Source organism: Neopsephotus bourkii, unplaced genomic scaffold (genome assembly GCF_033783945.1).
Source record: "Neopsephotus bourkii isolate Nb327-2 ecotype Australia unplaced genomic scaffold, CSIRO-AGI_Nbou_v1 NB_196, whole genome shotgun sequence".
In the NCBI taxonomy this organism is placed as follows: domain Eukaryota; kingdom Metazoa; phylum Chordata; class Aves; order Psittaciformes; family Psittacidae; genus Neopsephotus; species Neopsephotus bourkii.
In genome coordinates, this window is record NW_026900709.1 from 12,775,821 (window position 1) to 12,788,804 (window position 12,984).

Consider the following 12,984-nt stretch of genomic DNA (forward strand, 5'->3'; position numbering starts at 1 on the left):
TTTAGGTTGGTTGTGGTGCTGGAAACAGTGTCTTTCCTATCTTGAAAGTTCTACGGTATGTAGTATGGATTATATTTTGAAAGTTCTATGGTATTTAGTATATAGTAGTATGTATGGATTTTCAAATATGAAAGTTCTATTTTCATCTTACTTGCTTTCTTCAGTTCTTGGTGCTAGACCAATGCTGCAGGAAGTGTTAAGTGGACTGTTTTAGAGCCCTGAAGTTTGGATTGCTTGCAGATTACAGATAATGCTGGTAGCATCAGTACAAGATATTCCTTATACTGGTCAACCTTAGTTTTTGGGGGACCATATTTGCTGACAAGGTTTGTCTTCAGGTGCATTCAGACCAATTTCTTGTAGTTAATCTTGGGCAGGTGAATACTCTCTTGTCTTATATGCCACTGTAAAGCTATCAGGTATCTTTTGAAGAAGCCAAAATCAGAGACAGTAGGTAATGGCATACGATCTACTGGTAATAAGTTGTATTAATTCTGAATTTGGCTGGTACACTTTGTCATGTTGCTCAGGTTTTAGTGCCAAGGCAGGTACAAGTCCTGCTTTGTGTTACTTAATTCCTTGAAACATCTTAATACGCTTATCTTCCTGTTTTAGAAAAAGCTGTTACGACAGCATGTCCTCCCTTCCATGTATGCAGGAACGTTTTATTGGTATGGCTTAGTATGTATCAAGGGTTGAAATAGATTTCCTTTATTCATGCCTCCAAAAGCTTGAATACAACAGAGTTCATTATTCTATAAATGAATTCTAATTGCTCGCATCACTACTGTACAAAAATACTCCACTTGGCAGGTAGGGAAACAGAGCGGGAGGAATGAAGAGATGCACCAGGGTTGTATATGAAACTTATCGGTGTTAGCAGTGCATCTTCATCCCACAACAAATGCTTTGCTTTAGTCAGCATGTAATGAAAGGGGAGCCCCATTTCATATGAAAAGTTTGGAAAATAAAGATATATATATATATATATATATATATAAAAGTTATCATGTGGCTGTATTAAAAAGGAGGAGACAAACTTCTGTGTTTTCGTCACATTAGTAAGGCATTAGTCATAGGCTGGCATTTTTGATAATTAAGAATCCACTCATTAGGTATTTTTCTTGGAGATCTCTATTGTTATGCAAATCCTTCGATCAATCACATCAGGTGGCTTACTCAACAACTCACACACTTGTCTTGTATACGACCTGATGGAAACATCTCTTAGCAGCCCTGGCTTTATAACAGTTGATTTTACTCTGAATTTAATAATACAAAACTCACCCTTGTGTATCTATAAAAAGAAGCCAGTATCAAGTATGAGTGTACCCTGGCTACAGAAAAACTTTCCACTTAGATTCATAATGTAACTTTTAAACTTCTTCTCCCTGTCCCCCTTAAATTTTAAGTTAATGCTTTTTGATACAGTGCATCATGAAATCACCATCCAGATCAAGATGTGTCTTTAAGTTGACCTTCTACATAGCTCCTATTCTGTTGTAAAAAAAAATTGAAATAACATCCTAATAAGTCAATTAGGTCATCAGCTTAACCTTTCCTGAGGGATTGGTTGGGTCCAAAGCCTGGCTGCCTGTCCTCACCCATGATAAATATCTAAACTCCTCAACTCTCATGGTGGGCACAGAGCTGTTAAAAGTTTTGCTGAGCAACAAGGACGGAATATATTTTGGTCCACAAGAGTTCTTCTGTTGAGCTCTCAGAGAGATGTCACTCACTCAGCTGCGTGTACTGAGATCTTATAGGCGCTGTCAGAGTTTGATTTGCTTTCTAATGAAGCCATCTGTCCAAAACCTCAAATATTTTTAAAGAGAGATTAATTGATCATGAGCTGGCTGTGAGTTCATCCCTTGGTAGGTTTTGAGGGGGTTGCTTGGTTTCTCTTAAATATATGTTTTTAAGGTAAAAAGAAATTCCCCCAAGAGTTACTGGTATCTCATTAATAGTACGAGAAAATTTGCAGCTGGCTTAGTCTTGGATGGGAAAGGAAGAGAAAACATTGCTGCAGGAAACTCTTACTCATCTTGGTTTACAAAACAAAGGGGATAATGGAGGGAAGCAACCAATACTGCTTGCTTAATCTAATCAGAAGCACAGCAAGGTGGCAAGGGGGAACCCAAACATCTACAGAACTGGATGACTTTTGCAACACCCCCACCCCTGCCCAAATCATATTGCTGATTAAACTGCGTACAGGGGCTAATGATAGAGACTTAAAGCAGTGCTTCTGTAAGAAAATGTGACCTATTAATGTGCATTTATGTAATACAACACCAGGACATTGTCATCAATCCTGACAGCCCTCTGTGACCTTCTTTCTTTGCCTTTTCACTTCCTCCCTGACAAGGCTATAATTCTCCTTTTTATACTACCTGCCTGTTGTTATTCTTATGAATTTGTCTGCCCTATTGGTTCATTACAACCTATGTGGCTTTCCATGTGGTAGACATCAATGAGACATGCTTGATCAAGCCTGTGGAGAACCCCAAAGGGCCTTCTGTAGTTCCATGAACACTGATGTAGACTTTCATCTTTTACAATAATAATTTTTTAACTCATGTTGGTTTTGTTTTCGTAGCAATACACCTGGAACATTTCTGTACTGTTGTGATTTTGCTTCAGGAGCAGTGGAGCTGGTAAAGGTAATTCATATGCTCGCTTTAGAGTACCTTGTAAGCCTGTAATTCAGGAGGGTGCCAGGAAGCCGTCTTCATGAAAAAGAATGTAATAGCTTTGACAACTTTTAACTGAAGTTTTCAATATTCCAAAGAACAAAGTCTTACTGTATGTGGAGAGGAATGAATACCATCAGTGAGCTTGCTTCTCAGCTTGAGTATGATACCAGGCAGAATAGGCTTTTATGAGATGTTTTACAATGCTGAAAATTGAAGAAAAAAGTTTCTTGAGTCACAGTAAACGTATTAACTACTACTGTTCTCTCTGTGTCTCTTTTCATCTTTTTCCTGACAGTCACATTCGTCCTACAATTCAGCCTGGTGTTCTGCCTTTGTTCATGATGTGTGTGATGATGCTTTACCCTATCCTTTTCCAGATGAGATCCTGGATGTCATTCTCCTTGTCTTTGTGCTTTCTACTATTCATCCTGACAGGTAAATGAAGACAAAAGGGCAAAGCAAATGGGCTAAATCTCTTTTATCACCACAGGTTTTCAAGAATAGCAAAATAAGATAATGAATCCTTAATATATTATTTAGAAAACTGCAATATATATGTATTTATAACAAGGTATTCTAAATGCCCTTTCCCATTTTCAGGCTTCAAGAGAAAATCTGGTCAGGCTAATTCATTAGCGAGCCTCCTGTCTCCATCAAAATACAAGGGATATATTGTAACTAAATACATCCCTATTAAAAGTGACAGTGATTCAAGGCAATTATGATTTAAAAACCCCCAGACATCTAGTCTTCTAGAAGGAAATTGGTTTTAGTGATCAAAACCACTCATGATTTGACATCTTACAATATGTTGATAAAGACTTAGGTTGCTGATTTATCCACACACAAATGCTTACATGCAGGCCTTTTAAACCAAAATGCATTCTGAATTTTGTAACTTGTTTTGATTAAGAAAACTTGATCTAATTTTCATGCATAGTGTTATGCTGAGTACTGTTAGCCTTGTTACTAATGCCTCTCAATGTCTAATGAACCAAACTTTATGACTGTTAAGGCTGGCTGATTGTGAAAATGCCCTTTTTAATGGGAAAGATGCAAAAGAGGGCACGTAAGTTAAGCTCCTTTGACTGTTCCTTTAACTAGATCATATGAAGGGAAATACATGCTGTATGCATGGCAGTACATTTACTTTAAGAACGTCATTAAAATGGGCTTGGCAAACAACAGTATTTGCCTAAGTCTGAGAACCGTTTCCCTGCCTAAGTTATTAATGATTAGCTTTGCAGAAAAATCTTTCCCATATAGGATATTGCTCCTTCCTGTTTGTTCAGAGATGAGCACATGAGTCATGCAAAGTCTGGGTCCAGATTTCAAAAACAATTCAAGCAGTAGATTTCAGATCTCTGTAACTGCGGTGATACAGCCAGGAAGGAATTGGACAATAGAGACACATTCATTCAATTGCTTTGCCTGTAGAAGCAGTAATCAGATGTTCTGTCAGAATTTCTGTGGAGCTTTTCCTATTACCCTTTTGAGAATGTGTTTGGTTTGTCTGTTTTGTTGACTTTATTTTTTTTTCTTTCCTCCCCATATCATAATCTAAAGGCTGGCATGGATGCTTGTGTGTGTGTGTATACACACATAAAGGTTTATGTGTAATTACCTGTGTTGTAAAACCCACATTCCAAAGATTTGTTAGTCATTACTGTCATCTCCTAGAATTAAAATCACTGCATAAAGGTAACTGTAATCCAGATTCATCTTGCTCAGTACACATTTTTTTCTGGAAACTTTGAAAGTCACAAATGAAAAAGAAAACCAAGAGAATGGTGATGCAGAACTTATGTACTTTGGAGACCTGGAAAATACATAAGAGGGACACATTTGTATTCAGCACAATTGTTACTTAGTGATTTCTCTTTAGGCTGTTGTGCTTAGGTTTTGATAATTGCTACTCTTGTACCCCCTTTGTACACACTTAAATTCTGCCAGAAAATCCCTCTGAAAGTTGGTTGCAGAATTTGTAACGTATTGAACTTCTTGAAGCTGTATAATTAATGTGCTGTAGTCATACAGATGACATTTCTCAAAGAACTTCCACATTTTGTGCATGTAAACATTTTTTATATTCACAAAACTCAGGTTGATATGGGAAAAGTCTGTAATATTTGTCTTGAACAGTCTCTTAATCTTAGGTGGTGCTGCCTCTTCTGTGTGTCTGTGACAGCATCCTTGGTTGCCTGTGTTGAGCATAGGCAAAAAGGACAACTTTTGAAGCACTTGGCCTCCTCTCAGGGAATTACGTGCTTTAAAACTGTATGCTGCTTTTTGTTTTTGTTTGTTTGTAGACATTATATTATTTTCTGCTGAACTACATCCTAATTCTGTCCATTAAAAATGAAGGTAAAATGCCTGTGCTGCTGTTGCATAAGGACCAAATTGCATTAGTGCTGGAGATCTAACTTTCTTGGGGCAAGGAGGTAGGGCTGCTTGATAGATAAGGGATGGTGTAAGGATGTTCACAGTACACAGTAATGGTTTGCTGACTTTATATAGTTAAGTAGGACTTAATTCTTCTTTATCTCTTTTCGTATACTGCATCCTGCCTTTCCTTTCCATTCATTTTTCATTCACTCTGGCTCCACGTCTTCTACATGGTCTATTCACTTCCCTGCAGGAGGAAGGGTTGAATTAAACAAGTGTGCAGACTGCCTTTTGTAGCCTAAATCCTTGTTTATTCTGAAAGAGTGAGACAAACCTAAGCCATTATTCATTACTCTGCAAAATAAGAAACTCCAAAGTAAGGTTAAAAACTGAGAATGAAGGTGCTGCTCTGGTCTAGTGAAGGGGAAAGAGTTCTGTGTTACTTATCCGTATCATGCATGCAGCAGACTGGTGTGAGCTTGGTAAGGAAGAGTTGATGTTAGATACCACAATTTTGGCGTATGCAGACTTTTCTGCTCTAACTATCAATATCCCTTGATGGGGATCTGCCAGATTCCTCTCCTGAGATGCTACTCAGATTTTTTCTTTCCATCCTCAACCATTACCTATGGAGATACTGTTTCTGTGTGTATAATCAGTACCTCCATAAAGAAATCAGATGTTTTTGTCTGCCTTTCAGGCCCTGGATTTTGCTATGTACAGTAAGAAGGCTGAGTCTAGCTCACCAGTGCACACAGCTGTTCATTCATTGTCATCTATCTGCCTGACCAATATGACCCACATACTCAAAAACTGTTATAATCCATCTTTGAGATTCTGTTGAAGTGAAGGAAAAGGGCTTCTTTTCTCTTTCCAATTTGTATTCTCTTACAGTTCCTTTTAAACTTTTGATTTAGAGGCTTTTTTTGTAGAATTCTTCCTGTTCACTAGTTCTTGGCCTTTTCGTGGTAAATATAGACACAACTTCTCACTGTACTTTCAGAAATCTATGTCTATTTCTAGCATCTAGAAAAAAAAGCAGTTATGCTTGCAAATTTCACCAGTATCCCATCTATTTTCTAAGGATGCAAGGTGTTGTAAATAGGTTGGCTAAACTACTGAAACCTGGAGGAATGTTGTTATTTCGAGACTATGGGAGGTACGACACAGCTCAGCTTCGGTTTAAAAAAGGTAATTCCTGAATGCTTTTGAAGTTTGCTGTTCATTTTAACTCTTTTGGGGAAAAAAAGGTGACCTATCTTTTTTCATTACTGCTCTAATTTCTTAGGTCGTTGCTTATCAGAAAATTTTTATGTACGAGGAGATGGAACCAGAGTATATTTCTTTACCAAAGGTATGAAATGGTATAGTTTTATTGAAAGGGTTGCGTGTCTTTCAAGATGATTTGGGCTATGAAAGCTCATCTTAGGATTTTTATTTTTTTTAATTCCCTGCTTTTACAAAGACCAGAGCTTACGGTTTTAGGAAAATAATTCCTCTTACGTGTACCCTTGTTGTGTCTGTTGTCTGTAAGCAACCTTGCAGTACATCACTGGAAACTTTGTCTAAGTATCTTGCATCTAATAGTATGCTCAAATTCTGTTATTTAAAGAGGTACTTGATTTATTTCTTAAAATTGAGATAAGCAGGCTTGGAAGGACAGTTGGTAGCAGTGCTTTGATCTTTTGTTCTGCTTTGTTGGTGACTCTGAGCTGTGAGGCTGATTGCCCATCCGGTCACTTAGTTCTGTTGGCAGTCAGCTTAAACTGGTATATTTTAGCCCAGCTACTGGAAACTGTGAAAGTGAGTATCACAGTACTTGTTTTTTTATGCTCTGCAACCTCAGCTTTGAGCAATAGAGGTGGATCAGGATTTATCCCAGTCTGAGTAATTATAGAAGTGAGGAGGATCTGGGACATGTATGGGAAACCACTTGAATTCAAAGAACCTTCTCAGATTTTAGATGTCTTGTCTTGTACTTACTCATGACAAAGAAGCTTAAAGTTTTCCAGTGGTGACTGACAAGAAGGAGATAATTACGTTGGCATAAATGTGTGGATTGTCATTTGGCAGGTGAATTAGCTTTATCTTGATAATATGTGAACAGTAACCAAATGGCATTTTGTTTCCCTCAACTCTGGCCTACTGAACCCTCTGAGGAAAGGGGACCTATGAAAGCTATGAATAATAACCAATGCGGTTTGGGCTTCAATGTAACATTTTTTACTGTAATACAACTTGAGAGCTGTGAAAATGAATTTCGAACAAAGATATTTTGCAGGCAGTTTCATTGATCTTTCAAATCTCAAACCAGATTTAGTTCCATCTTTGGTTGAACTGCAGGTTGTTAATTACAACATTCTACAAATGTCTGTTTTTAACTGTAATAATTCTTCATATGAGAAAATATATGAGGTATGGAACATGTTCAGCTTGGCTGGATTAACTGAAGTACAGAATTTAGTCGATCGGCGATTACAAGTAAACAGGAAGAAACAAGTGAAAATGCAGCGAGTTTGGATTCAAAGCAAGTTCCAAAAACCATTGCTGCTATCTCCAAATAATTCTGCAGAAAGCATCAAATGGTGCCCTTAATTGTACCACAAGCTCCAGAAACTTAGGCAAATTTGGGTATGTATGTTTTCTATAAATCTTGTGTTTATCAATTGAAAAGGGCAAACATGGAACTGAAAACATTCCCCTGATTTTCTTCTTGTAAATTTATGTATATGAAAATGATTGGGGCGGGGTGGGAGTGGGGGAAGGCATTTCTTACTTCTGCTTTATATGCAGTAAAGGGATATGCATTTATTTATTCGTGCGGCCAGGTACTATTTTATTTCCATGAATATGAGTAGTCAGTAAGTAGAAGCATGTAACTCATTCCTGTTGAAATTCACAATAAGTAAAAATTTTAGAAGAAACATAAGTGTTTCAGAGATTTAGAGAAACAGAGTATCTGTTCTCACTATCATGTGCTAATTTCTGGGTCACGTGTCTTTTAACTACTGTGTGTCTTGCAACTGTATTTCCTCTTTGGGGGGAAATTTCATGGTGCATAAGTAATGAAGACAAAATCTCTTTCTGGTTTGCGTGCAAGTTATCCTTTCATACTAACTGCATGTGATACGCATAGGTTTCAGATCAGTCAGTGACTGGCATCCTCCATTGATTGATTTATCCCTCTGAAGTGTCCACTTTTCATCTATATGGTCATCAGAAACATGCCAAACTCAAGTGTAACAGTGTAGTGATAAATAACTTTGAAATGCCATAGATTGTAAACTGAACATCATGTAGAAGAGAATTAGCAAAATGCTAGAACAGTGCTGAAACCAAATAGTTAACATTTGCCTGGATAAATGCAAGCATGATTTTTATGATATGTCAGATATGCTAGAGGGAGGGGCAAGAGTACTCCAGAGTACATTTTGTTAATACTGTTATGCAGAATGTAATCACACTAAAATGGCGATGTACATGGCAGCTGAGATATTTTTGTTGTTTATAGAGAGAGGTTGCTTTCTTAGGGCTTGAGTCTTAGAAAAAAGACAAATGCTTTTGCATTGACCGTAGGAGGACAGGACTACACTAGTATGTCAAGTGCTATTAAAAAAAACAAAATTCACACACTGTTTTCAGATGCAGACCATGATGCTGAGGCTGTTGAGCTGGCATTTAAAGATGCCATTTCTGCTATTTCCATGTAAATTTACAATCACTCAGCCACAAAGAGGAGAGGACAAGAACCAGGTGAATGAATAAAATAAATCTCTTGCTTCAACAAGGATATAGAATGCATGTGATCTATAACATGCGTGCAGCTTTGAGTGCCATTAATATAGTAACACTCTCGAAGTCTCTTTTCTTGCTTTTGTTTCAGTCTGAAGGGTAAGCATGTCACAGCTGGCAACCCATTTTTGTGCAAATAGTTATCTGCTAAGCTAAGTAGAACCGACTGTCTTCTAGAAAAAAAATTAATGATCTAAATTTAGATGCTCAGTATCTTCATTCCCTCTGACAAGATGAGGGACCTGCTTCATTTTGTAAACCCAGATCTGTTCCCAGAATGAGGTGTAATAAGGAGTCTTTGAAGGTAGAATTTGATACTGCATTTCTGGTGTTTCTACACTCCCATTAGAGTAAGATACTGTTTTATGAGTTAAGTGGCTTAGGAAGTTTGGTTAGCAATGGCATTATTGTAGCCTGCAATGAAACTCTTCTGATATAAATCAGAAGTTAAAATGTGGCTGGGTTTCTTCAAGCCCTAAGAGACCGTAGCATCTCTGTGGGAAATATAAATAAGTATCTGTTTTAATTAGGTTGCTACCATGTGCTATTAACTGTGACTTCTGAGCATGCATAGCTCTTAGTCTAGTGCAAAGCATATTCAGTTGTAGAATTTTCCAGGGTGGTGATGGTGATGATAAGTTCTTGAGCATCACACAATCTTATTCATGTGTGTGATGTAGATTTTCCATGTGTAGAAGCTAATGAAACATTTGCTTTGGCTCTCGCACTGCTATGTTGATTCTGGCAAGATTTTAATATGCTGTGTTGTTAGCTTAACAAAAATGTGACATCAGAAGAAACCAAACCCTGAAATCTCTTTTGGCCTTGAGCAAAATTGGCTGCTTCTCTTCCACACCTTGAAGTGCAAGTATTGGCTGCCTTTTTTAGAATAGTGGTGCCTGGTTTAGAAGTAAGTAATAAGATCAGCTACTATTTGTTAGTGGAGAATATCCACTCTAAAGTGAACTGTAACTACTCTGAACAGTTTTAAGACTGACAGAAGAGGAAATGTACAGAGCCATCATTCCCAATAAAAACTTTTGAATCTGAGTAGAACTTTCCGTGTTTTGGCTTTGTGACACTGCAGTTTTCAAAAAGCTTAAGCAAAGACATGTTTTTTTAAAGTACTTCAAATTATCCATATTATTTGTTTAAACTAGTATTACAATACTGCCAAAAGAAAGGCGAGTAGAACTACTGAAGTAAAGAAGGGCGATGCAGACAACTATATAGGAAATGCAGTTTAAAATAACTTATTGTTAATTAATTTTGGGGGGGTAGAAAATTAAGGCATTGTAAACAAAGTGTGCAGTAGTGTAGCATTTGCAATACCAGTATAGAAGAAGGCTGTAAGTCTCACTTTTTGAAATCTGAAGTTATTTCTCTTGTCAGATATATACCTGAAATCTCTAAATAAATACCAAACATTTTAATGTTAATTGCTCTGGTTTTGGTTCAGCATGACTCCCTGTGCTGGTAATACAGACTTGTGAATGTAAATGGCAGTTAGAGCAAGATAATCTTGTTAGAATTGAGTTTTGGCCCCATTGGCTTTGGCTTGCTTTATCAATAGCATGTAATTTTTGCCCATCTCCATTGGTACTGCAGTATATTTACATACAGGGGTACATGAGAATGGTACTTACTGGTTTAGAACTTGTAATTTTAAGCAACTACAAGAGAGCTGTAAAGAAAGCAATGAACCTTTTTTCCTATGCTAATTCTGAAGTATCTAGTCAATAACAAATCATATAAAAATGTTTATTCAGGTTTTTTGTTTTGCTTTTTTTACAGCAAAACCAAGACAGGTGCTTGTGCCTTGTCTACAGATCCACTGAACCTGAAGAGGACAACCAAAATGCAGGGCAAACTGGGAGACAGCAGGAATTCTAGTGACAGTAGGGAAAAGTTTCTTGTATTGGAGACTACTATTTCTGTTCTGTCTTTAGCTGAGTTGGAAGTGAAAGACAAGGAAATCTGCAGGTTCTGCTGTTTAATAATGACTAAAAAATTGTAACAAACCATCCTGGAATTTGTATTAAACACCAGTGGAAATCACATAAAGTTTGCTACTTCATTTTGATTTGTGGTGTCATCTTTATTCACTGTTCTGCAGTGTTCCTTCATCTTTGATATATGCCTTGTTTCCTTTTATTCCTGTTCATAGTAGACAAGCAGTTTCCACAGGAGCTATATACACAAACATTTGCAGTAAAGTTTGCTGTCTGGGCTGTTTCTAGGATTAAAGAAAAAGAGTTTTGTTTCCTTCTGTACTGGCCAGATTGCTTTTTATTTTTGTGTGAATGCAATGAATTGTATAGATGATAAATTAATATAGCAGTATTTCCTGTATTTTTTAATTCTTTTAAGCTAAATATAACTTAGGGTATGCTGTTAGTAATGGCAGTGATAACAGTAGACAGCTCATACTGTCTTTCTTCATAGAGTGTCTTCGTAATGGGTAATTGAACAGCCTTGGGAAAAAATCGTATATATAATTAAAATATTAATCACCACTATTGCTCACAATACAGATCACTTTGCGTTTCAGTATCTGTAGACTTCTTTCCATGTTGGGAACAAAGATTGGATACTGGAGGGGTTTTCTACACCAGTTATATGCCAGTTGCTCTCCTTTCGAGAATTGGCCAGAAACTGGATAAATCTAAATCTGCTAAATGCAGTTACAGTAAGTGTATAGTCAGTAAGAACAACATGGGTTGCCGTGGGCATCTTGGCAGATTCTTTGTTGTACCTGGTGGTCCAGGCATATAGGTCATGCCTAGACTGGCCTTTGAGCTGAGAAGGGAACTTCTCTGTCCAGCAACTGTCCTTTACCCTTTGCTAGCACTAAGCAACTAGAAGAATAACTTGCCTAATTGGAAAGCAAGAGCCGTATGGGCAGAAGGGGAGAAAGATGACGATGCAGCACAAAAGCAGACAAGAGGATTGAGTGTTTCTTCTGGGAACAGGGGTAAGAAGGAAGCTTGGACATGAAGATGAAATGAGTTTAAGAACTGAACAGGGAACTGAGGAACAGAACACCATGGGCACCATATAGGGCGAAGATATATCAGGAGACAAATGTGGCAGGGTAAGGATACTGGCCAAGAAAAATTAGTGAAATAAAACTGAGGAGCCAAGAAGAAAAAGATAGGAAATAGGGTGTAACCTGGGTAAACAAAGGACTTGGGGTAAGAATTGAAGGTGGAAAGACCTATCTTCAAAGTCTTTTTCTTCCAAGTGGTACTGTATTTTCACATATTGGTGGATTATAGGTTTTGTCTTTTGTCCATATGTGCACAGTGTATTCCAATTTATTACAAAGATGGGATGTTTCATTTGTTGTAGTTTGTATGGGCTATGTACATGTTTGCAACAGTGAGGCAGGTTTATGATACCCCTGCTTTTGCTTTTTTCCTTAGAGAACAATCTTTTTACCTTTTTTCTATAGTGACAGAAGCTACAATCCTAACCTCCTGGGAAGCAAATACAAAAGAATAACAGAAGTGTCTGCATCCTGATTGTATTCAGTCAAGGTAGAACAATTAAATTTACTCCATATATTCTGATGTTGTCCCCTTTCAATCAAGACCAAATCTGCAGATTATCACCTTGAAGTGCCTCCCAGTCTCAGTCTCTGTTATACTTGTATCTGTTCCATAGAGCTTAAGTGAATTTATATGAACTGGAAATACAACTTAAAAGGAAAATAGGAGAATAATCTGAAGGCTTTCTGGGATTATAACAGTTTAGAGAAGGAATATGTTTATTATTTTAAAACCCACTCACAGCTGCAGAGGAACACTCATCCAAGAGGCTGAAAATTTAGGTTATTTGAGGTATAGTGTACATCATCAAGAATATGAAACCTAATATCTGTGTTATGAAGCTCTGTTTATTTAACCTGCCCAAAGATATCTTGTCAACTGTTATCATGAAAAACTAGTTGGCAACAAGATAGTCTCATTTTCAGAGGATATTTTATTGACCAGGTTACTACAATGTTGAAGGGAACATGAAAGATTAGGAAAGCAATTGACTTAGCTTAATGATGGCTAAAACGCACTAGTGATATATACAATTTAATAAATGTTCAAAGAATAATCTG

At 37.2% G+C, this 12,984-nt stretch overlaps 1 protein-coding gene across 3 annotated transcripts in view; it reads left to right on the plus strand.

Annotated features, from left to right (window-relative positions):
• Positions 1-12,984, plus strand: part of METTL8 (methyltransferase 8, tRNA N3-cytidine) — a 43,004-nt gene that overhangs the window by 16,525 nt on the left and 13,495 nt on the right. For 2 of the 3 annotated variants that reach the window (XM_061342592.1, XM_061342599.1), the window contains exons 5-7: positions 6-55; positions 2,600-2,663; positions 2,992-3,131. In XM_061342592.1, the coding sequence (XP_061198576.1) occupies positions 6-55; positions 2,600-2,663; positions 2,992-3,131 (254 nt within the window). Of the gene's footprint in view, positions 1-5; positions 56-2,599; positions 2,664-2,991; positions 3,132-6,165; positions 6,273-6,369; positions 6,436-7,491; positions 7,713-10,667; positions 10,957-12,984 lie in introns of those variants that run through there. The other variant, XM_061342607.1, reaches the window with a different exon arrangement.